This window comes from Leucoraja erinacea, chromosome 27, assembly GCF_028641065.1.
Source record: "Leucoraja erinacea ecotype New England chromosome 27, Leri_hhj_1, whole genome shotgun sequence".
Classification (NCBI taxonomy): Eukaryota; Metazoa; Chordata; class Chondrichthyes; order Rajiformes; family Rajidae; genus Leucoraja; species Leucoraja erinaceus.
In genome coordinates, this window is record NC_073403.1 from 30,478,051 (window position 1) to 30,506,041 (window position 27,991).

General features: G+C 43.5%; 1 protein-coding gene across 2 annotated transcripts in view; it reads left to right on the top strand.

The window, feature by feature from the left end:
• Positions 1–5,932: 5,932 nt before the first annotated feature.
• LOC129710393 (somatotropin) overlaps positions 5,933–27,991 on the top strand; it is a 62,505-nt gene continuing 40,446 nt past the window's right edge. The window contains exons 1-3 of one of the 2 annotated variants that reach the window (XM_055657359.1): positions 5,933–6,434; positions 12,896–12,962; positions 13,583–13,622. In XM_055657359.1, coding sequence (XP_055513334.1) covers positions 13,604–13,622 — 19 coding nt within the window. In that variant the 5' untranslated portion in view covers positions 5,933–6,434; positions 12,896–12,962; positions 13,583–13,603. The remainder of the gene's footprint in view (positions 6,435–12,895; positions 12,963–13,582; positions 13,623–27,991) is intronic. The other variant, XM_055657360.1, reaches the window with a different exon arrangement.

Here is a 27,991-nt window from a genome sequence, read left to right on the forward strand (position 1 = left end):
TCCAAAAATTCTGGAATGAAATATTTGAAATCTTCACAAAATTAATTAAATTAAAACTTGTACCAAAAGCAGAATGGATCATTTTTGGAATATCGGAAGATAACCCCGAATTAAACGTGTTTCAAAAGAACTTACTTAATTACGGGCTAATAATGGGAAAAAAGCTTATACTCAAATTTTGGAAAAATGCTCCAATACCAACAATAAAAATGTGGATTTCAAACATGTTCGAAACACTACACCTGGAAGAGATGAGACCCCTCCTAGCAGGCAAAACAGACCACTTCCAAAAGACGTGGTCTGCATTTATGGAACTATTACAGGCATAAGGTGCAATAGTAATTTAAAATATAAATGGTACCAGGATCTGGTAACGGGGGGTATAAAATAAAAAAAACAAAAAAAAATGTTTGGTATATCCTTTTTTGCGGAGTTTTGTGTTATAATAGAGCGATTGTTTTTCCTTTTTTTTCTTTTCTTTCTAGGGTCTATTTTCTTTCTTTACTTCCTTCTCTAACTTCTTCCCTAAGGGGCTTTCTTCTCTCAACACTTTCCTGCACCTTCACGATTTTTGCTCACTTTCCTTACTTCTTTTATTTCTACCTTTTTTTAAAGCTCGAAAAACGAAGTGGTACAACAAATGTAATAAGATATATGTGATGTGTATTACTGTAATTTACTGTACTTTTAATTAAAAAAAAAAAAAAAAGAATTATGCCTAGACTGCAGGATATTCAGCAGCCCCAAGTCGGCCGATCTGAGGGACCTAGAGGTGGAGTGGTGGGTGAAAAGACTTTTAATGTTGGAGGAGGCAAGCCCATTGAGGGCTTTGTAGATATAGAGGAGGGTCTTGAAATGTATACGGAACCACACAGGGAGCCAGTGGAGAGAGGCCAGGATCGGGGGTGATGTGGTCCCTTTTTCGGGTGCCCGTCAGGAGTCTGGCTGCGGCGTTTTGGACCAGTTGCAGGCGGGACAGGGAAGATTGGCTGATGCCAGTGTAAAGAGAGTTGCAGTACTTATAAATTGCATGATTTATACTTGTATCTTGAAAGATTTGATTTACTTCAGCATTGGAAGGGGTTTTTTTCTCTTAAATCTTCAGAATGTAATTATAGATATGTATGGGTGTCCACTGGGACTGGGATTGAGACTGTTTAACTTTGGTTAACAGACTGTAATTGTAACTCTTTAGTTATCAGTAGAGGTATATTGATACTGTGTATGAACGTAGTTTTGGAATAAGATTGACATTAATGCATGGTGTACAGAAGATAGAACAGTACAGCACAGCAACAGGCCCTTCAGCCCACAATGTCCATGACGAACAAGATGCTAAGATAAACAGATACCATCTGCATTTACATGACCGATTCCCTCATTTCCCTATAATGCCAAATCATTTTAACTTGCATGAATTAGTTGCATGTTTGGAGTGTTATCAGAAATATGATTTATTTTTTTAAATGCTGTTTTGTTTTGTTCAAGGGTTTGGAAGTTATGCAGACGGCCATGTACGAGGACATTGGCAACATGAGACTAACGGAAGACAAATGTGCCACTGCTGAGCAACCCAACGAGTAACGCACAATCACATCATGAAGGCACAATGATGTTCCCCTGGACAATGTGATGTTGAAAATGATATTATTGGTACCAGAAAAAACCTAAGCATGTAAAATGTGGTTGAGGGATTGGTGGCAGAAGTGAATGTGCTTCCCAACTGATCCCGAGGAGGTAAATAAACAGCATGATCACAAATTGGAATGCCAGCCCTAACACTTGGCAAAGGATTGTTATACCATTTCCTGCCCGTCCATTGTTTCATGAAATCTGCACAGGTGTTGCATGATTTCATTCTTCAACAATGGGAGGCATCATGTAAAAGGAATAGAATGGCTATTAGATTAGATATATTTTTCTGATGGTGCTGATTGCCAATTGATAGATAATTACTCTGCATAATTTAATAAAGGATTATAGAAATGGATATATTTTATGAAAGAGGTGTAAACTGTCAGTATTATATATAGATAATAGATTGTCTCAAAATATAGATATATATTATCTGATTTATAATTCATGCATAACTAGGCCAAAATAATGAAGGAAGTACACCTTTAGTGGAAAAAATGCACAGAAATACTTTTGTATTGTCACAAAACACAAGATGGTTCATTTCATTAAGTTTCATTTGTGTCAACAAGATTGTTTATAAAATGGAACAAGAATCATCTTCCTTTAGGGATCCAAAGAGGAGAAAATTAATTCCTTTATCTTAATCTAATGCAGACAAAAATGTATAATAGTTTAGTACACGCGTTAAATGGCAAAGGTGAAACCATAAATCTGTCGGTGATATTTGACTGGGTATGCAATGCCATCTCAATCCCAACATGACATGGCATTCATGAACTACACTCAAAGCAAAAAGTGCAGTCTACATGACTACTCTAAGTGGATCCATTTTAAAGTGAAGTAAAGTGAACTGCAGAGATATATTCTTTTTTTGGTAATTTACTGAGCTTTCTATTGTTTCACCTCAACTTCTACCGTGGTAGACAGTTTTTACTAACTAAATCAAATGATTTAACCAAAGGTGACACCATGCTTAATTAGTTTAACAGTATTAGAATTTATTTCAAGTTATTTTTAACGAATTTTCCACCTTGTATATATTTTGTAAATAGATGTAGGAATGTATTGCTGTCATTATGGATAATGTATGAATTTGCAAATATATTTGTCTCAACTTGCAGTAAATGCCATTTTTTAGGCATCACTATGCTGTAGATAAGGAAAGGTTGTGCAGTTTGGTGGCTTTTGCTATATTTGATAATTTAGTTGCTTTGGACTTTTTTGAAATAAAGCATACTTCTATTGTCACGCCAGGATTAACGATTGTTTTGTGAATCATTGTTTCCTTTCGACTAACATCCACAAATGATGCAGCCGACAAAAAGACTGAGCATAGATTGCCAGGCCTATCCAGCCCATCTATTCATTTGATGGTACACCATACATTGTTCACCCATCTCATGTGATTTATTTTCTTCTTTATAGTTTAATTATAAAATATTACTAGACTAAGTGGGACCCGTTGGGTCCCAGCATCACATGGGAGGTTGGTCCCCCAATGCAATATTCCACCTCTCCACCAATTCCAATATTGGTGGCCAGTGGGAGGGGGGTTTCTGGAGCACTAGAATGGGTGTTTTGGGCTGAAGGGACTGGTTTCCAGAGGGCTAGTATGGACCAAAGATCCTATAGCAAGCAAGATAGATCACTCGACGAAAAAGAGGCTGTACGGTCATGGGCAGATTCATGGGTAATTTTCGGCCCCATTTCTGTAACCGGCTTCCGTCTCCGCAACAAAGATCCCATAGCGGAGCAAGGAAACTAGTGTGGAGACGGAAGCCAGTTACGGAAATATCCTCGTAAAAATAAAAGTAATTTGGTAAAATATTCTCCTCATTTTCAGAATTATAATTTAATAACACAAACTGCAAACAATGATTACACTGCGAATTGGGTCGGGTCGGGTTACTGAAATGAATGGAAAAAAGGCCCACGTTCCGCACTACTACACGTCAGCCCATTGTATTTAGAAGGAGTGGTCTATCTTGCTACGCTATAGGATCTTTGGTATGGACATTGTGGGCTGAATGGATTCTTGGGCTGGTAGCTCAGTCACTCAAGCCTGTTGTGCTGGCACCTTACTCAATCATGGCTGGTGGGCTGGCAGTTGACTCACGGCTATTCCTTGAAATTCCACTTCAAGCAGGGTGCAAGGCCACCAAATTCAAGTACAGTTTCATACCATTTCAAGCAGGGTGCAAGGCCACTAAAGACAGTGAGTCGTGACCTCTCCCTCCTCCATCTTGCAGAGACTGAGCCACGCCCACACTTCTGGGTTTTATAGTCCCTCCCCCCCCTCTTGCACCAGAAGGGTGATTGACAGGAGAGAGAATCTCAACATAATTTAAACATTAATAACTCTTTTATTTTTCATCGATGGGAAAAATCCTCGGCACCAAATGAGCGGAGGGGGACTCTGAGTAAGATGGCCAAAAATCACAGCCGTGCGTGGTAGCGTTTTTTCTAAATATAAAGCTCAAACAGGAAGTGGTCAAGATTATACTTTTAATTATATAGAAGGCAAGGCAACATTAATTAGGCAAGGCAACTTTAATTAGGCAAGGCAACTTTAATTAGGCAAGGCAACTTTAATTAGGCAACACAGAGCTTTAGCATTTCCAAACCAAAGGCAACACAGCTTTAGCATTTCCAAGCCAAAGGCAACACGGCTTTAGCAGTTCCAGACCAAAGGCAACACAGCTTTAGCATTTCCAAAACAAAGGCAACACAGATTTAGCATTTCCAAACTATATTTTCAAACCACATTTAGGGCACTGTCAGGTCAGTAAAACCACTCACAGTTTAGTTAACATGTGTTCAGTGTTATTCACAGCTCAGACTGAGAGACGTGACCCTCTCTCTCCCCCATCTGGCAGAGACTGACTGAGGCACTCAACACCTCCGGGTTTTATAGTCCCTCCGGAAAGGGCATTGCCTTCAGGAGAGAGAATCTCAACATTCGAACCTTCTCCATCATGGTCTGATTTGGCTCAGCCACCAAGCACGACACCTGGAGGCCGCAGCGAATCGTCCGATCAGCAGAGAAGGTTATTGGCTGCAACCTTCCCTCCATTGATGAACTGTACACTGCAAGGGCAAGGAAGCGAGCTTGCAAGATAATTTCTGACCCCTCTCACCCTGGCCACAGACTCTTTGAATCACTTCCCTCTGGAAGGTGACTCCAGACTGTCAAAGCTGCCACAGTCAGACATAAAAACTGTTTTTATCCACGAGTAGTTGCTCTACTCAACAGCTAAAATCTGTAGCCTCCCTCTGATCTTGTATATTGTTGGTTCACATGCTTGATCAATGGTGTTTTATCATTATTAATGTTTAGTGTTTTCTGAGTCATTCGTAACTGTCACTGTATGTCATGTTGTTACTTGTGGGCGGAGCACCAACGGAAATTCCTAGTATGTGAATACGTGGCCAATACACTTACTTACTTACTTATCAGAATTATAATGAATCCCAGGAATAAGGATTAAATTAAAAATTGCATCTATATTTTTGCATATTTTCATCCTTTTCTCAGACATCAGTATGACTTTTCACCATTTATTTTGAAACGCAAAAGGCTCCGAATGAAAGTATAATTGTCTCTAAAAGATATTTTGCAATGTTGCTTAACGACATTCTCTGTATTGCATAATTCTATTAAGCATGGATGTGCTAAAAGATTCTATCTTAATTCAGTATTAAAGTTCTCATTTTTAATTATTATATTTTAACCCTTCTCCACAACCAACAATTCTTGTGAATCAATTTGGTAAATTCCTTCCATAATTTCCATCCATAATTTCCATTTCAATTATGCTGTATCACATTAGAAGAAGAGTTCCACAAACAAATAGCTGCTTAAACAATAGCATCTCTGGAGAACATGAATAGGAGACATTTCATGTCGGGATCCTTCTTCAGACTGAAGAAATGCTGGCTGACTGCTGAGTTCAGTACTTTTACTGCTTTTTTTTGGTAAACCAGCATCTGCAGTTCCTGTGATTAAGATTTACTGCTTGTTTCTATGAGAGGCATAGAAAGGGTAGACACTCAGTACTTTTTCCCAGAATGGGAAAAAAACAAATACTATAGGGGATAGCTTAAAGGTGAGATGGGCAAAATTTAAAAGAAATGGGCAGGGCAAGTTATTTTACACAGAGGCTGGTATGTGCCTGGAAGGTGATGGCAGGGTGGTGGATGGAGCAGGTACAATAGTGACATTTAAGAGGCTTTTGGATAGGCATATTCATATGTGGGGAACGAAGGGATATGGATTATGTACAGGCAAGTATGAGTTGGTGTTGGCATCATGTTTAGCACGGACATTGTGGGCCGAATGGCCTGTTCTTGTGCAACACTGTTCTATGTTCTATATTTTATATGTTTTAGCACACAGTACACTCCACTTACAATGATTTGCAAGTCCAAATTTAATTTCACCCAGCAACAAATAAAGTGGATTAATGTAAATACCTTTTCACTTCCGATGAGGTAACTGGTGGACTTCTGTCATCACATGATGATGTCACACTGCTAGTTAGGCCTGGACAAAACATACAGGGGCAAAATAAATGCCCACTCAGGACTTCTTAATCTGGAGATTTTATAGAAAGTCTCCACAAACAACGAAGCAGAAGCAGAAGGATTTACTCTGTGTTAATGGCTATCTTGTAAACTGGTAAAAGGAATATAGTGCAAAAAATGTTCCTACCTTCATTGACTGCCGTGTAATTTGAGCCTGTAGGCGGCAGTGTTTCATCATGAACTGGTAGCAAAAGTTTCGATGGCTGTTTTCAGTAAGTGGAAAATATTTGAATTTCTTCAACCCACAGTCTAAATGCCCCTTTGTCTAAAAATGAAACGGGGCAAAATGAATTATTGGTGGACATATTCTCACAGAGGTTTCTTAGAATGCTTAACATTTCTTTCAAGTGAAAACTTATTATCACTGAGGCTTTAGCTTGGCTGGGAATGAAAGTGGTCTCTGGTATTGTATCCCTTCTGTTTATCCACATGTATCATTTGGGTGGAATATTTATGCGTTTTTATCTGCTAAAGGAATAACTGATGGTTATTATTTTACTTAGGACTGTTGAAGCAGAAATGTATCAGAAAGCACGTTCACACCTTTTGTTGTCATGTCTTTAAATATCCTCACATATAAGTTACCAGTGAAGGATAACAGTACCTCTGCACTGAATGTCAAATTCCCCCTGGATTGGTGGGACTAAAGTCTAGGCTTTTACAGATGGTAAAGCTAGGTTTTAAAGTAAACGGAGAAAATCCAAAACCATCTCTCCTTGGGATGTTACATGGACTATGAGTCGACATCAATTTATTAAGCCATGCAGAAAACTGGAAATGCATGTTAGATGCTTGCCTGAAAGAGATGTCAGACACTCTAATAAAGCAAACAGCGACAACATATAAAACCTCATGCGTTGCTGTAAATTAAAAAATGTACAACTATCAGTGTTGACATTTCTCAGCACCTGCAGTAGATACTTGATAAAATGAAATATACTGGAACTTTATGAGGTTCAATGTTTTGTGTCAAGCAAACCCTCTACTAATTTGTGAAGAATTAGTATATTCTGGTTTAGAGTTAGCTATGTCATTCAGAATAATATATATGCCTCTATACTGTATGTATACACTTGTCTTCACAAGTGTAGTAACATATTGTTCATATTCATTGTCATGAAATGTCAATTAGCAACCAGTAATCAAATTAAACCGTACAGGGATAGGTTAAGGGAAGACCATAAGACCAGTCAGTCAGACACAAACTCCACGTTTTACATCTAGAAATGCTGCCTCCAGGAGATGTAAAACAAAATCTAAGACTTTTTTTTATAATTCCTGTGAAACAAATGCTTTATTTTAATTATCTTCCAATAACATCAGATTTTTAAAAAACAGTGCAATTAGTTTAATGAAAACAAGACAAATATATAAATTGAACAGTATAATTTTTTCAACAATGTTTCTATTTATGTTACACAAAAAAGCTGGAGAAGCTCAGCGGGTGCAGCAGCATCTATGGAGCGAAGGAAATAGGCAACGTTTCGGGCCGAAACCCTTCTTCAGACTGATCGGGGGCGGGGGTGGGCGGGGACAAGAAAGGTAAAAGGAGGAGGAGCCCGAAGGCTGGGGGATGGGAGGAGACAGCAGGGGGGCTGAGGAAGGGGAGGAGACAGCAAGGACTATCAAAATTGGGAGAATTCGATGTTCATGCCCCTGGGATGCAGACTCCCCAAACGGAATATGAGGTGCTGTTCCTCCAATTTCCGGTGCTGCTCGCTGTGGCCATGGAGGAGACCCAGGACAGAGAGGTCGGAGACGGAGTGGGAGGGGGAGTTGAAGTGCTGAGCCACCGGGAGGTCAGCTTGGTTATTGCGGACCGAGCGGAGTTGTTCGGCGAAACGATCGCCCAACCTCCGCTAGGTCTCACCGATATAGATCTGCTGACATCTAGAGCAGCGGACGCAATAGATGAGGTTGGAAGAGATGCAGGTAAACCTCTGTCGCACCTGGAACGATTGCTTGGTATTCTGTAGATAGTTGTGCTCACTTGTAACTCACAGTACATGCATCTGACGTATATAATATCCAATAAACATCAGTCCCTTTGGGTTGGCTGGTATTATAACTAAAATAACACTCTAGAATAATGCTCTGGAATATATGTGTTATAGCATCAAACACAGAAGTGAAAAATGGCAGGAAAATTATCAAATTAATAGTTTTTGAGACATATCCTGATATTAGCATCATCCATCAGAGATAACTAATTACAACTATTCAGTATTGGAGATGCAATTTCTTCAATTCAAGGTTACAGATGATTAAAATCTATGCACATCTGCATACATTATTATTAAACATAATGTTAAACAAAATATTTGAATAATCAAGACATCTAAATCAATGTCAGGAATAATATGCACCAATGTACGAAAGACAAAGTCCAAACAGAGTGCTGGAATCACTCAGCATCTCTATAGGGAGAGAACCAGAACTGAAGTTTGAAGTCAATGACCCTTTATCAGAACACTAATAGTGTGTTTATGTTATAGAGTGAGAGAACAGAGAGAATGTCTATGATAGCATGCAGAGCAAATAGGATGCTGGTGATGGGTGTTTGGAACATACTGCAGAGGATGCAGTTGAGGCAGGTACCATAACAGCATTTAAAAGACACTTGGACAGATACATGATTGGAAAGAGTTAGAGATATGGGCCAAACGCAAGCAGGTGTGGGAGTAGCTTCTTGGGGAAACTTGGTCGGCAGGGACGAATTGAGCTGAAGTGCCTGGTTTCATACTGTACGCTCTATGACATTATAATGGATATTGGATACCTACTTACAGTATTCCTTAAGATGTGATGACAAGGGAAGAAACAGGATGGGCCATTTTGAGTTGAGAGCAAGGTTGAAATTGACAGTAAAGGCAATAAGGTTTTTAAATTTTCCGCGGAAGGCAGAAAGGGGTGGAAATGGGAAGCTGTGACTAGTGGTAGGATTCCATTGGAGGTAGCAAAAATGTCAGAGGATTATGCGACGGCTGATTAAATGAAAGGTAAGGACTATGGGGACCCTGACCATGTTGCGACTAGGGGGATGGGGGAGCAAGGGCGGAGCTGCGAGGTACTGAGGAGACAAGTGTGAGGGCCTCATCTATGATGGAAGAGGGGAACTCCCGTTCCCCAAAGAATGAGGATATCTCAGATGTCCTGGTATGGAACACCTCATCTTGGGTGCAGATGCGGCGTAGACGGATGAATTTGGAGTAGGGGAATAGAGTCTTTGCAGGAAGCAGGGTGAAAAGAAGGGTCATCAAGGTAGTTGTGGGCATCCGTGTGTTTGTAATAGACATCAGTCGTTGGTCTATCATTGCGATGGAGTCTGCTAAGAAATGGGAGAGAGGTGTCGGATGGACCAAGTGAATTTGAGTGCAGGGTGGAAATTGGTGATGAAGGTAATGAAGTCTATGAGATTTGCATGAGTGCAGGAAGTAGAACGGATGCAGTCATCAATGTAACAGAGATAGAGTTCGGGGCTAAGGCCAGTGTATGCCTGGAACAGGGATTGTTCAACGTACCGTACAAAGAGGCAGGCATAGCTGAGACTCATGTGGGTGCCCATAGCTATGCCTTAGACTTGGAGGAAGTGGGAAGAGTCGAAGGAGAAGTTGTTAAGGGTGAGGATCAGCTCCGCTAGGCGAAGGAGAGTTAGTAGAGAGAAATTGGCTGGTTCTGTGGTTGAGGAAGAAAAGAAGGGGTTTAAGGCCTTCCTGGTGGGGGATGGAGATGTAGAATGACTGAACGTTCATAGTAAAGGTGAGGGAGTGGGTGCCCAGAAAGCAGTAGACATTAAAGAGATGAATGGCAGGTGAGGTATCGTGTACATAGGTCGGGGAGATTGGACAGGTGGGTAGGGTGGAATTGAGGTATGTGGAAATCATTTCAGTGGGATAGGAGCAGGCAGAAACAATGAGTCTGCCAGGGCACCTTGTATCTTACTCCAGCCAAAGAGTAACTTTACTGGTGGAATTTGGTGTTGTTGACGGAGTTTCCTAAAATTTAAGAAGTTAAGATGTGCATTGATTCAAGTTTTCAAAATATGAAATAGAACTGAATGAATAGATAGTGGGGAACAGCCTCCACTGGGGGTCCCAAATCAAGTTATAAAATTGGGGAGCAAACCGCCAGGAGTGAAGTTAGGAAACACTTGTGGATGCTTAGGATGGTGAACACATGGAACTCGGCAAACAGCAATTGTTAATTTTAAACTGGGAGATTTTGACAATCAAATTTATTAAAATGTATGTGTAAAAAAACAGATATAGACATAGGAACATAGAAACATAGAAAATAGGTGCAGGAGTAGGCCATTCAGCCTTTCAAGCCTGCACCGCCATTCAATATGATCATGGCTGATCATCCAACTCAGTATACTGTACCTGCCTTCTCTCCATACCCCCTGATCCCTTTAGTCACAAGGGCCACATCTAACTCCCTCTTAAATATAGCCAATGAACTGGCCTCAACTGCCCTCTGTGGCAGAGAATTCCAGAGATTCACCACTCTCTGTGTGAAAAATGTTTTCCTCATCTCGGTCCTAAAGGATTTCCCCCTTATCCTTAAACTGTTTTATAATAGTGAATCCTTGTTCTGGACTTTCCCCCAACATCGGGAACAATCTTCCTGCATCTAGCCTGTCCAACCCCTTAAGAATTTTGTAAGTTTCTATAAGATCCCCCCTCAATCTTCTAAATTCTAGCGAGTACAACCAAGTCTATCCAGTCTTTCTTCATAAGACAGTCCTGACATCCCAGGAATCAGTCTGGTGAACCTTCTCTGTACTCCCTCTATGACAAGAATGTCTTTCCTCAGATTAGGAGACCAAATCTGTATGCAATACTCCAGATGTGGTCTCACCAAGACCCTGTACAACTGCAGTAGAACCTCCCAGCTCCAATACTCAAATCCTTTTGCTATGAATGCTAACATACCATTCACCTTCTTCACTGCCTGCTGCACCTGCATGCCTACTTTTAATGACTGGTGTACCATGACACCCAGGTCTCGTTGCATCTCCCCTTTTCCTAATCGGCCACCATTCAGATAATAGTCTACTTTCCTGTTTTTGCCACCAAAGTGGATAACCTCACATTTATCCAAATTATACTGCATCTGCCATGCATTTGCCCACTCACCCAGCCTATCCAAGTCACCTTGCAGCCTCCTAGCATCCTCCACACAGCTAACACTGCCCCCCAGCTTCGTGTCATCCGCAAACTTGGAGATATTGCATTCAATTCCCTCGTCCAAATCATTAATATATATCGTAAATAGCTGGGGTCCCAGCACTGAGTCTTGCGGTACTCCACTAGTCACTGCCTGCCATTGTGAAAAGGACCCGTTTACTCCTACTCTTTGCTTCCTGTCTGCCAGTCAGTTCTCTATCCACATCAATACTGAACCCCCAATACCGTGTGCTTTAAGTTTGTATACTAATCTCTTATGTGGGACCTTATCGAAAGCCTTCTGAAAGTCCAAATATAACATATCCACTGGTTCTCCCTTATCCACTCTACTACTAACATCCTCGAAAAATTCTACAAGTTTCGTAGGACATGATTTACCTTTCATAAATCCACGCTGACTTTGTCCAATGATTTCACCACTTTCAAAATGTGCTGCTATCCCATCTTTAATAACTGATTCTAGCAACGACGTTAGACTAACTGGTCTGTAATTCCCCATTTTCTCTCTCCCTCCCTTTTTTAAAAAAGTGGGGTTACATTAGCTACCCTCCAATCCTCAGGAACTACTCCAGAATCTAAAGAGTTTTGAAAAATTATCACTAATGCATCCACTATTTCTGAGGCGACTTCCCATTGCTTCCAATATATAGCATTGTCACATATCAGGTGGTGAAGCATTTAGCTACCCATGATCAAACATTTCGAGATTTAAGCCATTATCACAGGTGTGGCACAACTGATAGCAAGCCTGACTTTAGGTGCTCTCTGTATGGAGTTTGTACATTATCCTTGTGACCATGTCGGTTTCCTCGGAGTGCTCCAGTGTTCTCCTGCATCCCAAAGACGTGCGTATTTGTGGGTTAATTGGCCTGTGTAAATTGCCCCTAGTATATAGAGAGTGGATTTGAAAGTGGGATAAGATGGAACTGATTGATAGTTGGTGTGGACTCGGCGGGCCTTTTCCATGCCGTATCCCTCAATCAATCACAGCCCAGTTTTCCTTATTTTTTTAAATGCTAAAAAATAAAACCTTTATATCGCTCTGACTGATCTTTTGTACTGGATTAAATGTATTGCTGGAGCAATTACTGACAAGTTTAAAAACCCAGACATAGTTTCAAGTTATTTTTTTGCAAGTGTAATTTTAATATGACATATACTTCTCAAATAAACTGACAGATGTATTAAAACATGGAGATATCAAGCCATAAAATACAAGAGCTATTTGACAGCTCAGGGAGATTCAGTGTGGAGAAAATAGTTGCTTTTTTTTGAACTATTGTCATTCTGGCAAACATTTTGCCTGATGGAAATTTATCTTTATAAATCTCTGTCATTTCTTCTGCAAAGCACTAAGCAGGAGAATAGCATCAAACCTTCATTCCACCCTAGTTTTAACTGAACAGCTTCTTAAAAAGTCCTCCTCTATTGTGTTTTCCTAAATTACTCTGTTCTTTGTAATTCTTTCTTCCTTTTCTATTTAGTGTGGTGTTCCCGAGAGTTGCAATGATCGCACAATGATTGTTTTGGAATGATCTAAAGAAATGAAAGGTACAATCTATGTCCAAGTTCTATCTTCTTTAAAGAACATCACTACAGGTTAGAATCGACAAGTAGTGCAATTTACCAGCTGCATTAAACCACATCCCATCTCCTTTACCCTATCTCATTGCACAATACACAACAGTCCTAATATGTAGGAAAGAACTGAAGATGCTGGTGTTTTTTCATTAATGTTTTATTATTATTAATGTTTAGTGTTTTCTGAGCCATTCGTAACTGTCACTGTATGTCATGTTGTTACTTGTGGGCGAAGCACCAAGGCAGATTCCTTGTATGTGAATACTTGGCCATTAAATTTACTTTCTTACTTACTTACTTACTCACTTACTCATTTACTTACTTACTTACTTAAATCGAAGGTAAGCACAAACTTCTGGACTGAGGATGTCTGAAGAAGGGTCGCGACCCGAAACGTCACCCATTCCTTCTCACCAGAGATGCTGCCTGTCCCGCTGAGTTACTCCAGCATTTTGTGTCTACACACAACAGTCCAAACATGGTCTGCTAGGAAGTACACTTGAAATATACATGTTTGATGTTACAGATAAATTTCTCCTATTAGAGGAATTTCACTGTGCTAACAGTTCTATATCTATTGCCTTATACAGGAAATAATTCGGGATCTTCTGATGAAGCCCTTTATATCAGGTAGATCTCATCACAACAAGGTTCACCTCTGTATATGTGATTCTTAATGGGGTTTTTTAAACTAGGAACAACATCAAGTTCTTTGTAAACCAAAAAATGTCTTTCAAATAGCTTCCATAATTGTCTGCTGTTAATGTGCACCTTGATTTGAATTTTATTTGAGCTATTTGTAAATTAAGCTGTTTGAAATGTTTCTTTGCAAAGTTGTAAGCAAGGTCAGAATTGTGAGAAATATAGTCAAGGTTGGTGCTTTTGAATTCTGACTGGCATTAAATAACCCATCCTCGTGGGCCAGATATCAAGTAATGATGAGACAGAGTACAGAAAGGAGATTGAGAGCCTCGTGACCTGGTGTCAAGAAAATAACCTTTCTCTCAATGTCAGCAAGTCAAAAGAGATAGTGAACGACTTCAGGAAGCGAAGCAGTAGCATATATTGACAGCGGTGAAGTAGAGATTATTTTGCAGTCTGCGGTGCTTCTGGCTGTGGCGCGAACTTTAAATCTCTGACCGCCGGACTGCGGCCTACACCAACCTGAAGCCGCGGTCTCCGGTGGGGAAGAGCCGATTCTGGACTTACCTGGACTTTTTACCATCTGGAAGCCCGCAGCGACGGCTGCGCAGGGTTGAGGTCCCGACCACGGGGGAAAATGGAAGAGGACTGGCCAAATTTTGTGCCTTCCACCACAGTGATGAATGCTGTGGTGGATGTGTGTGTTAAATTTTTTGTGTGTTTTTGTGTGTTCTTTATCATTGTACCGCTGTTGGCAAATTCATTTCACTTGCACTTTATGTGCAATGTGACGAATAAAACTGATTGATTGATTGATTGAAAGCTTCAAGTTCCTAGGAGTAAATAACACCAGCAACTTGTCCTGGACTAGCTATATCGAAGCAATGGCCAGGAAAGCGCACCAATACCTCTACTTCCTCAAAGGCTTAGGAGGTTTGGCATGACCCCAACAACTCTCACCAACTTCTACAGAAGCGCCATAGAAAGCATTTTATCGGGATGTATCACAGCATGGTTTGGCAACAGTTCCTTTCAAGACTGCAAGAAATTGCAGAGAATTGTGGACGCAGCCCAGACCATCACACAAACCAACCTCCCGTCCATTGACTCCATCTATACTTCACGCTGCCTCGGTAAGGCCACCAACATAATCAAGGATGAGTCTCACTCCTCTTCATCTTCAGCTTCTCCCCCCTCCCATCAGGCAAGAGATACAGAAATGTGAAAATGCATATCTCTAAATTCAGAGACAGTTTTGGTTGTCAAAATCTCCCAGTTTAAAATTAACAATTGCTGTTTGCCGAGTTCTAAGCTTTTACCATCCTAAGCATCCATAAGTGTTTCCTAACTTCCCTGGAGGTTTGCTCCCCGATTTCAGAACTTGATTTGGGACCCCCAGTGGAGGCTGTTCCCCACTATCTATTCATTCATTTCTCTTTAATATCTTGAAAATTTGAATCAATGCACATTGTAACTTCTTAAATTTTAGGAAACTCCACCAACAACACCAAAATCCATCAGTAACGCTACTCTTTAGCAGGAGTAAGATACGGTGCGGAAATAAGCCCCTCCACCAAATCCACAATGACCATTGATGATCCGCTCACAGTCCTATGTTGGTCCACCCTCACATTCACTTCCAATAGTCGCCGGCTGTTAAATAGACTATTCATTTTAAATTGCATTTAATTTTGTTTGGTTTAGTTTGGTTTAGATTATTTTCACATGTACCGTGACTGAGTGAAAACTAGTCAACGAAAAGACAACACATGATTATAATCGAGTCGTTTACACTGTACATTTACAGGGTTTACAGTAAAGGGCATAACGTTTAGTGCAAGATAAAATCCAGTAGTCCAACTAAATATTGTCCCGAGGGTCTCCAATGAGGTAGATAGTAGCTTATTGGTAGGATGGCTCAGTTGTCCGATAACAGCTGGGAAGACACTGTCTTTAATTAAGGATATGTCACATGTGAATATTTGATTATTTTTTGAGAGACAGAAAAGAACAAAGGCTTTTCCAAAGCGAAAGGAGTCTTCTGGAGAAAGTCCAGTTTCAAAGTGGTGATACCAGGTTGGGCATGTGCCAATTAGAATAACCATTTGTCAGGAAAATATGTAATTGAAAATGTAGGGGCTTCAGGGGGGGATGCAGAAGTGATTAATAAAATATGATTTCAGGGACGTAGGACTTAATTACCTGATGAAACTAGAATTGTTTTCCATGTAATAGAGTAAGTTGTGAGGAGAGCTAATAGAGATATAGACATGGTCGTTGGGTAGAAACTATTCCTATTTCCAGAGAAGTCACGAGCCAGGGGAAGTAGAATAAGGGATTGGCAAAGAAACCAAAAATGATGCAAGAAAAACCTGTCTTCCTCAGTGATAGGGTGGATACCTGATTGCCCTGCAAGGGGCGTTGGTAGAGCAAGATTCAATTGTTACTTTCAAAAAGAAGCTGGATAAGTAACAATGCAGTAAAATGTGAATGGAATGAGAAAATGGGACCATATGGTTTATTCTGTGTCGAGCCAGTATGGATGCAATGGAGCAAATGGCTTTCTTATGTGCTGTGATCATAAAACAGTAAAACACAGGAATAGGCCCTTCAGCCCATATATTATGCAAAAGGAGAGGTGCAGCAAATAACTCTATTGTTTCACAGCCCCAGTGACCAGCATTCCATCCTAATCTCTTGTGTTGTCTGTGTGGAGTTCTTCACATGACCACGTTGGTTTCCATGATTATCCTGGCTTCCTTTCTCATCCTAAAGATGCGCTGGTGTGTTAAGTGATTATAATGCAATCATGCCTCTAGTGTAGGTGTGGGGAGGTATGACATTCAGGAGTTGTTTGATATGTGAAAGAGTATAAATTACATGGAAATAAGTGTGAGGGCAGGATTGTTTTATGAACTGGCAGCAACTCAATGTGATGAAAAGCTTTCTTCTATGTTGTGATGAAATATTGCTTATTTCACATTGAGATCTCTGGAGATCTCTTGAGCATTCTATTAAATAAAATCACTTTTTTTTATTTGCTCACTAGACTAAGTGGGATCCGTTGGATCCCATGTTCACACGGAGGGCTGGTCCTCCAACGCAATATTCCACCTCTCCAACAATTCCAATATTGGTGGCCAGTGGGGGTTGGGCTTTCTGGAGCGCTAGTACGGGTGTTGTGGACTGAAAGGACTGGTTTCCAGAGGGCTAGTATGGACATTGTGGGCCAAATGGATTCTTGGGCTTGCAGCTCAGTCACTCAGGCCTGGTGGGCTGGCAGCTCAGTCACTCAGTCCTGGTGGGCTGGCAGCTCAGTCACTCAGGCCTGGTGGGCTGGCAGCTCAGTCACTCAGGGCTGGTGGGCTGGCAGCTCAGTCACTCAGGGCTGGTGGGCCGGCAGATCAGTCACTCAGGGCTGGTGGGTGGCAGTTCACTCACAGCTATTCCTTAAATTCAATTTCAAGCAGAGTGCAGGCCACAAAACTCAATTTCATAGCATTTCAGGCAGAGTGCAGGCCACCAAACTCGATTTCATAGCATTTCAGGCAGAGTGCTGGCCACCAAATTCAATTTCATAGCATTTCAAGCAGAGTTTGTAGGCCACCAAATTGCCAAACAACTCATTGCATTGTCTTTAAGGGCTAACAAATCATTTATTGCAAGTACATTGCAGACTCGCAGTTCAGTTGATTCACAGCTTAGAATCTCAGTTCTGGACTCTCCCTCGCGATCTTCCAGAGTGACTGACTCACGTCCATGCATCCGGGGTTTTATAGTCCTGCCCCTCCGGAAGGGGTGTTACCTTCATCATGGTGATTGACAGGCAAGAGGACCAATCAGCAAATCGCAACATTCTTTTAACCCTCATTACTTTTTTATTTTTCATCAATCGGAAAAAATCCTCGGGGTTGTCTCAGCGGAGGAGGACTTGTGAGAAATCTGGCCAAAAATCATAGTGATATATGGTAGCATTTTTTCTAAAATCAATATATAGCACAGACTGGAAGTGGTCAAGATGAGACTTTTAGTTATGTAGATTCTGTTATAGAGGTTTTGGGCAGAAAGGATGTCGGGCATGCTGAACAAATTCTTAATGGATCAGAAAAAATCAGCCAAGTTCAAATTTTGTATGTTTCAACTTAAACTTTATGTTTTGTGTTCCAGCTCAAACATTCTTTTTCTCGGTCAGTATAATCTTTATATTTATTTTTTGATGGGTTGAGACGAGGGTTGATTTCAAAATGAGCTTTATTAACGAAATGGTGAAAAAAATGGTACTTACAACACAACCAATAAAATGGTCTAACCGCAACGGTGGTCGAAAACGAATAAATGGGCATCGCCCATAAAGCGCGCAAACTCACAACTACTCAGTCACATGAACTCACACCAACAGTCACATGACCGAAGTATCCGACCGCAGGGTTCGATTACCCATGGGCAGCAGCAGGTGCCCCCCCCAGAACCCGAGGTGGGGCTAACATGAGGGGCTGGCAAAACAGGGCCGGGAGGACACGTGGACCACGAAAGCAGGACGGGCGTAACATGGGGGGCCGACGAAACGAAACTGGGGTGGAAAGGCCCTTCATAGACCCGCTGCAATGGTGAGTGGTGAGCGTCCCTGCGAATGGAAACATAGGCACACTGTTGTACACTGACTTAAGGATGGAACCTTTCGACCAGCCCATTAGCCTGCGGGTGGTAGGCGGTCGTATGGCGCAACCGTCACCATAGAGCTGGGCCAGGGCCGACCACAATGAAGAGGTGAACTGGGCCCATTGGTCCGTGGAGATGTCAGAGGGCACCCAGAACCTGGTGATCCAGTGGGCCATCATAGCCCGGGTGCAGGCCGTGGCGGTGGTATCCGAAAGTGAGATCGCCTCAGCCACCACATGAAACGATCCACAATGGTGAGCAGGTGCATGGCACCGCGGGACTGTGGCAAGGGACGTACAAGGTCCACATGCACGTGCAGGAACCTACCTCGAGGACCACGAAATCCTGCACCGGAGGTCGCACGTGCCGCTGGACCTTGGAGGTTTGACATGGGATACAGGCGCGGGTCCAGGCAGCTACCTGCTTATGGAGCCCATGCCAGACAAACTTAGCTGGCAACAGGGCGGGCGTCGCACGTATGGACGGGTGGGCCAGGCCATGGACAGCGTTGAAAACCCACCATCTCCTACTAATGGGGATGACCGGGCGGGCGCGACGTGTGGAGACGTTGCACAGGACTATGGTACCGGCCACACCTCAAGGCACTTCGGCTAGCCGAAGGCCAATGTTTGCGGGTGCGGTAGGCTGCCATACTGGTATCCACACGCTGCGCTGTTGCCAGCTCACAGTAGTCAACGCCGTGGTCGAAGGCCGAAACGGAGGGAATGGCAGGGCGGGACAAGGGCAGGGTGGGACAAGGCGTAGGCAATGACTTTAAGCTTCCTGGCTACGTGTCGGATATCTGTCGTGAATTCTGAGATGTACGCAAGGTGTCGCTGCTGCCGGGCGGACCACGGATCAGCGATCATACCGAGGGTGAAAGTAAGAGGCTTGTGGTCCTTGAACGCGTTGAATACGCGGCCCTCGAGGAAATACCTGAAATGCCTGACGGCCAGGTACAGCGCCAGGAGCTCGCGGTTGAAACACTGCAGTTGCATTCTGGAGCCCACAGCCGCCGGCTGAAAAAAGCCAACGGCTGCCAGCGGCCGTCAATGAACTGCACCAACGGCAGCATCCGAAGCACCGACAGAGCGCGTGGTGGGGGTGGATGCACGCAGGTGCACCAGCATGGTGGCGTTAGCCAAAGCTGCCTTAACCCTCTCGAAAGCCGCGTCCATCTCCGCGTACTACACAAGGTCCCGCGGCTTACCTGACAGGGTGATAAAAATTCACCGTCTCAACAAACTCCTGTAGCCCCTTCATGGTGAGTAGCCGGGGAAAACTGGCGGATGGCCTCAACCTTCACAGGGAGCAGGGTCGCATCTTGCGGGGTTACCCAGGGCCCCAGGAAGGAGATAGAGCGAAGGCCAAACTGGCACTTCACGGGGTTAATGACCAGGCCGTGTTCACGGAGGCGCTGGAACAAAAGTCGGAGGAGGGTCCGCTTACCTGCACGAGTGTCATGGGGCCCCGCGGGGGAAGGATGTTTACGATCGCACCGGAGTCCACCAGGAAATGGCGGCCGGAATGGCGGTCGCAGATGTAGAGGCGGTTGTTTGGGCTGATCGCGATCACCTTTACAGATGATCGGCCGAGGCATTTCTCTGAAACGTACAGGGTAGGCGGCAGCATCGAGTCTCCGCGCCGTAGTGGAGGTGATAGTAACACCAACGGTACCTATCGCGAGTCCCGGGACGCTGCTGTGGCTCTTCACTATAAGACATGGGCGGGTCCTCCTCGCGGGCCCACCAAGGTGAAAGACGCGCTGGTGCGGACACGCGGTTAATGGCGTAGACGTGATGCTTGGTCATCCGGAGCTCGTCGGCCCGTTCGGCGAGCTGCTGAGGATCCGAGCATCTCGGCCATGAGGACCAATGGTCTGCCATCCCCTAAACCATCCATGTGTAAGATGCGGGCGGCACGGTCCCGGTGGCTGAGATCGAAAGTGTGTAAGAAGAGGGCCTTGAGGCCGTCGTACTTAGCGATCGTGGGAGGGTCCCTCAGATAAGGCAGCAGACGGTAGGCGGACTCTTGCTGCAGGGCTCCCACCACATGGAAATACTTTGTCTCGTCCGTGTCGATGCGGCGCAGATGGAATTGCGCCACAACATGTGCGAACCACACTTGCGGCTGATCGGGCCAAAACACCAGCAGTTTGAGGCTGACGCCTCTGATGGGCGTTGGAAGCGGCGGAGGGAACGTAATTGTCCTGCATGTTGGCATCCAATTTCCAATTGGGTGCGTCGGGGGCACCAATGTGGCGGGATGTGACGAGGGTTGATTTCAAAACGAGCTTTATTAGCGAAACGGTGAAAACAATGGTACTTTACAACACAGCCAATAAAACAGTCTAACCACAATGGTAGTCGAAAACGACTGAGTGGGCATCGCCCAGAAAGCACGCAAACTCACAACCCCTCCCCGCAGTCACATGACCGAAGTACCCAACCACAGGGTTCGATTACCAACGGGCACCAGCAGGTGCCGCTATAATTTTAACATTTTTAGATGTGTACATTGTCTTCTGTTTTACAATCATGAATATGGACATAGAAACATGGATGCATGAGAACTAGGACCAGCAAGAACTATTTAGTCCTCCTGGGCCATTCAAAAAGTTGCAGGGCTTAATTCCACCTTTGTATCCAGTCCCTTAGGTCTCCTAGGTTCCAAAATGTGATCTATCTGAGCTTTGGATTTACTCAGCAAGCAGATAAAGTTACTGTCATTCCGTTTGCATGGCTGTGCATATACATATTCACTCAAACATACACAGACCATCTGTCATTTAGTAATGCATAATGTCATTGTAAACTCAGATTAAAAATCAAAGAGACGGGTGGATGGGCATGTGTGAGTGAGTACGTTTCGGGAAATAATTAGAGAGGGAATGAGAATAATGGGATTGCTACTCTGAGGGCCAGCATAGACCTGATGGGACAATGGCCTTCTTCTGTCAAATTATAAGATGAGATAAGACAAGGTAAGTCAAATTTTCTGCAGAAGCATGAAAATCTTTCGAAATCTTTCAAAATACCTGCTCAATAATTTCAGCATTCAATACAATTCAGTCTATAACTAAATGTAACTAATTAAACACAAAACATTCTTAGATGTAATAAGAATGAATAACCATATTCCAACTAATTGATCAACTGCATTTGAAAGTATACACCAGTAATCGAACATAGTACAGTACAGCACAAGAACAGGACCTTCTGCTTGTTACATCCATGCCGAACATGATGCCAAGACCATCTCTTATCTATGTGTAGGAAAGAACTGCAGATGCTGGTTTAAATCAAAGGTAGACACAAAATGCTGGAGTAACTCAGCGGGACAGGCAGCATCTTTGGAGAGAAGAAATGAGTGACGTTTCGGGTCGAGACCCTTCTTCAGACTAAATTACCCAAGGATTTTGTGCCTACCATCTCTTACAGTAGCTACTTCTGCATAATCCGTATGCCTCCATTCCCTGCATATCAATATGCCAATCCCAAAGACTCTTAAATGCCACTATCGTATCTGCCTAAACCACCAACACTGGCAGCGCGTTCCAGTCATTCACCTGTAAAAAAATTATTTTCATATTTCCTTTAAACTTTGCACCCCTCACCTTTAAGCAAAGCCTTCCAGTATTTGTTTTTTTTCAATCCTTGAACAATGATTCTGACTGTCTACCCTATCTATGCCCCTCATAAGTTTCTATACTTCTGTCAGGTCTCCCCACTACCTCCTCCTGCAGCTAATATCCCCTAATCCAGCCAACATTCTGGTAAACCTCCTCTGCACACTTTCCAAAGCCGCCCTATCTTTCCTGTAATGGGGTGACCAGAACTGCATGCAATTCTGTAAAAATGACCTAACCAGTCCAATAAAGCTGCATCATGACTTCCTGACTCCTATATTCAATGCCCTCACCAATGAAGCAAGCATACCATAATCCTTCTTTACAACTCTATCTACTTGTGTTGCCATTTTCAGAGAGCCATGGATTTGGACCCCAAGATCTCTCTGTACATCAATGCTTTTGAGGATCAGGCCATTAATTGCATATTTCCCCCTTACATTTGACCTCCCAAAGTGCATCATCTCACACTTGCTTGAATTAAACTGGATCTGCCATTTCTCTGGCCATTTCTGTATCCTATATCCCACTGCATACCTTGATAGCCCTCCTCACAGTTCGCGACACCAACAATCTTACTGTCATCTACTACCTTACTATCCAGCACATCTTTGTCTATGTCCAAGTCATTTATTTATATCACAAACCAGCAGAGGCCCCAGCACAGATCCTGGCAAAACTCCAGTGGTCGCAGATCGCCACCCTGAATATTGTGCTTCCACCACAACTCTGTCTTCCATCAGTAAGCCATTTCCGAATATATACATCCATGCCTCTGTTAATCCATGCATCTTAATCTTCAGGATCAGCCTGCCATGGGGAACCTCAATATCTTCCTCAGATGTCTTCTACTAATGCACCATACAAAGCATTTTATCAGGATGCATCAGAACTTGGTTTGGGAACACCTCTATCTAAGACCGCAAGAAATTGCAACAAATCGTGGACACAGCCCAGAGCATCACATAAACTAACCTTCCTTCTATTGACAATTTATACCTCACGCTGCCTCGGCAGGCCAGCAGCATTATCAAGGTCGCACCCTAGCCACCCCTTCTTCTACCCTCTCCCATTGGGCAAAAGGTATAGAAGTATAGAAGTGTGAAAACGCACAACTCCAGATTCAGGGACATTTTTTTCCCAGCTGTTATCAGGCAACTGAATGATCCTACCACAACCAGAGAGCAGTGCTGAACTACTATCTATCTCATTGGTGACCCCTGGACTATCTTTGATCGGACTTTACTGGCTTTACCATGCACTAAACGTTACAGTATTCCCTCATCATGTATTCCTAATACACTTTAAATGGCTCGATTATAATCATGTATAGTCTTTCTGCTGCCTGATTAGCACGCTATCACTATAAAGCTTTTCACTGTACCTCAGTACATGTGACAATAAACTAAACTGAACCATCAAATGCCTTACTAAAATCTCCCACTGACACCCCACTGACCTTCATCATCCATCAACTTTGTCACTTTTTCAAAAAACATGCTTATAGTAAGAAAGCGATACTCCCAGTGTGAATAATACATCACACTGAGACCTAAATGTAATCAATGATTTTTACGCAGTGAAATGTTATTACCTCTGAATCACTGAAGGAAGATTTCAGATATACTCAGTTCTCAATTTCATGGATTTGGAATGAACCAAGAAAAATGTATTACAAATTTAATATACTGATTTTGGCTGCGTACAACATCAACAACCATTCTTATTTCACCATAGCTCAGGAAATGGTAAAAAGAAAATGAAGCTGTGATGCCACTGAATGTCCCAGGCATCAGCATGGTTTCAGCCCAATGAGAACAGGGACAATGTTGGATGAAGAGTTTGGATGGCAGGAGAATGAGGGGTTATCTTATCGAGGTGCACAAAATCATGAGAGGAATAGATCGGGTAAACACACAGTCTCTTGCCCAGACTAAGGCAATTGAGGGCCAGAGGACGTAGGTTTAAGGGGGGAAAGGTTTAATAGGAACCTGAGGGGTACATTTTTACACAAAGTGGTGGGGGGGAGGGGTGCGGGGGGGGGGGGGGGGGGTGGTTGTGTATGGAACGAACTGCTGGAGAAGGCGTACCATCGCAACATTTAGACAGGTACGTGGCTAGGATAGATTCAGAAGGATATGGACCAAACAAAGGCAGGTGGGACTGGTGTAACTGGGACATGTTGTTCTGTGTGGGCAAGTTGGGCTGAAGGGCCTGCTTCCACACTCGATGACTCTATGCAGAGCATAATATGACAAATGGAATCAGTGTAAATTGAGGGAATCTCCAGAAAGAACCAACAGAGCAATGAAATTACTTTAGACACGAACAAAGACAAAAACCATTTCCCTCATCAAAAAGTTTCATTGGTGCACTTTCCAAAAGTTGAAATAATTTATGGCGAAAATGAATAAATATTGGATTTGATTAGAAGGAGACATTATTGTTAAATCACTGTTCACGCTGGTCGTCATTAACTTGGAACAGATCCTGAGATTAATCGCACGATGCTCAACTGTTCTAAGGAGGCAGCTGTTCCTTGTTGGGAAATTGAAGTTCCTATGGCAGACAAAACTGTTCATTGTAACATAGACGTATAATTGTGTGGGAAACACACCATCCATCTAAAGCAGGGGGAATAACAACCCATTTAACTGGAGCCAGCCAATAAAACTTACATATTTTTAATGGGTGCACAGGATGGAACTGGACCTTCTTCAGAAGCCACAATACAGAACTGATCTTCTGCTGCTCCTCCAAAGATACCTACCCCACCCCCATGACCGTTCAGCAAGTCAGCAAGTTCTCCTTTCCAGTGTTGTCAAGCTGCAGCACATGTGCATGTGGTCCAGCCCGTGCAGCAGCCAGCTCACTCACTCCACCTGCATCCTAGTCAGGCGCTGCCCAAAGTTAAAATTGGCTCTGCTCTTTCAACCACATCAACCACAAATCTGCACAGAATTTCATCACATGTTTGTCGATCTTAAATCGTCTGGTACATTGAACGCAGATGTCAGGACCTCTGCAATATTGCTAAGACAAAGGCATTAGGTGATTTATACCTAACAAAACCCCCACAAAGAGCTGGATTAAGGCAGCAGGTCAGACAGCATGCCTGGGGAACAAGGATAGGTAACCTTACACCAAACATTATTCCATTATCATGTATCTATACACTGCAATGCTTCGATTCTAATCATGTATTGTCTTTCTGCTGACTGGCAAGCACGCAACAAAAGCTTTTCAGTGTACCTCGGTGCATGTGGCAATAAACTAAACTGAAACTTGGGACCCTTCTTCACAAATTCACAAGTTATAGGAGTAGAATTAGGCCATTTGGCCCATCGAGTCCACTCCGCCATTCAATCATGGCGGATCTCTGCCTCCTAATCCCACTTTCCTGCCTTCTCCACATAACCCTTGACACCCATCCTAATCAAGAATTTGTCTTAAAAATATCCACTGACTTGGCCTCCACTGCCTTCTGTGGCAATGGGTCCAACAGATTAATTACCCTCTAACTAAATAAATTCCTCCTCATCTCCTGATCTATCTCTCCCTCCTAACCCCATACTCCTGCCTTCACTCCATAATCTCTGACACCCATACTAATCAAGGATCTATCTATCTCTGCCTTAAATATATCCACTGACTGCCTCCACAGCCTTTTGTGGCAAAGAATTCCACAGATTCGCCACTCTCTGACTAAAGAAATTCTTCCTCATCTCCTTCCTAAAAGAACGTCCTTTAATTCTGAGGCTATGACCTCTAGTCCTAGACTCTCCCACCAGTGGAAACAATCTTTCCACATCCACTCTATGCCTTTCATTTTTCTCTAACCTTCTAAACTCCAGTGAGTAGCGGCCCTGTGATGTCAAATGCTCATCTTATGCTAACCCACTCATACCTGGATTCATTCTTGTAAACCTCCTCTGGACCTTCTCCAGAACCAGCTCATCCTTCCTCAAATATGGCACCCATAATTTGCTCATATACTCCAAATGCAGCCTGACCAGCACATTAGGGAGCCTCAGCATTATATCTCTGTTTTTTGTATTCCAGTCCTCTTGATATAAATCCTCTTGAATGTCAATATCAATATCAATATCAGTTGTATTCATCACTTGCACATAAAGTGCAAGTGAAATGAATTTGCCAGCAGCGGTACAATGAAAAAGAACACACAAAAACACAATAACAAATTGAACACAAACATCCACCACAGCATTCATCATTGTGGCGGAAGGAACAAAATTTGGCCAGTCCTCCTCCATTTTCCCCCGTGGTCGGGACCTCAACCCTCCGCAGCCGCCGCTGCGGGCGTCCAGAAGTTCAGACAAGGTAAAGTCCAGGTAAAGTCCAGGTAGGTCCTGAATCGGTGCTTCCCCACCGAAGACCACGGCTTCAGGTTGGTGTAGGCCGCAGGCCGGCAGTCGAAGATTTAAAGTTCCGGCCGCGCAGCAGCCAGAAACACCGCAGACCACAGGGCTGGGTGAGGGACCCCGCTCCAGATGGTAAGTCCCCGCCGCGCCCTCGGTTAGAGGTTGGCCGCGGGCCGGCGGTCGGAGCGCTTCTTCTCCCGGGTCCCCAACGAGGGATCCCAGCTCCAGACACTGTGCCAGCTGAAGCTCCGCAGAAATGGCTTCCGGCTGCCGCGGGCCAGCGAACAGAGCGTTCCCCTCCAGCGACCCCCGGTGAGGGCTCGCCCGCTCCGTGACGAGAGTCCACGTTGCGCCCGCCGCTGAAGCCCTGGACACGTCTCCGGGAAAGGCCGCAGCCATGATGGAAAATGTCGCCTCCCCGTGGAGGAAGCGACTGAAACGGTTTCCCCCTTACCCCCCACACCACCCCCCACACAAGACACACAGAGAGACACCAGAAACACACATTAGGACACACTAAAAACATTTAAAAAGTTGAAAAAACTGCTGGCAGGGCTGCCGGCTTGCACCGCCTCCACCAAAATTTGCCCTCCTTACTACCGATTCGACATGCAAATTGACGTTTTGGGAGTCCTGCACCTGCACTCCCAAGTCCCTTTGCAACTCCGATTTCAGGATTTTCCCTCCATTTAGAAAATAATCTACGCCTTTATTCTTATTATCAAAAAGCACGACTCCGCACTTTGCTACACTGAATTTCATCTGCCACTTCTCTGCCCACTCTCCTAACCTGTCCAAGTCCTTCTGCAGAGCTTCCGCTACACTGCCTGCCCCTCCACCTAACTTAGTATCATCTGCAAACTTGGCCATGAAGCCTTCAATCCCCTATTCCAAATCATTAATATACTGTAAATGTGAAGAGAAGCGGCCCCAGCACTGACCCTTGTGGAACTCTACTAGTCACTGGCAGCCAACCAGAAAAAGTGCCTTTTATTGCAACTCTTTGCCTTCTACCATTCAGCCAACCCGCTATCCATGGTAGTGTCTTCCCTTCAATACCATGGGCTCTCATCTTCCTTAGCAACTGACGTGCGGCACCTTATCGAAGGCCTTCTGAAAATCTAAGTAAACATCATCTACAGCCTCCCCTCTGCCTGTCCTGCTATTAATTTCCTCAAAGAACTCCAGCAGATTTGTCAGGCAAGATCTTCCCTTCACAAAACCATGCTGACTTCAGCCAATATTATTGTAAACTTCCAAGTACTGTGTAACCTCATCCTTTATAATTGACTCTAAAATCTTTCCAACCATCTCAGGCTAATCGGCCTATAGTTTCCGCTCTTCTGGCTTATCGGCCTATAGTTTCTGCTCTTCTGCTTTGCTCCCTTCTTGTACAGCACGGTAATATTTGCAATTTTCCAATCTTCAGGAACAGCTCCTAACTCTAGCGATTCTCGAAATATCACAACTAATCCCTCCCTCCACAATTTCTGAGGCCGCCTCTTTCAGAACCCTGGGGTGCAGTCCATCCGGTCCAGTTGACTTATCCATCCTCAGACCTTTCAGTTTTCCTTGCACCCTCTCCTTAGTAATCGCCACTCCACTAACCTCCACCCTCTGACGCTCTAGGATTGCAGGCACACTGCTGGTGTCTTGCACTGTGAAGATTGATGCAAAGAAGTTATTCA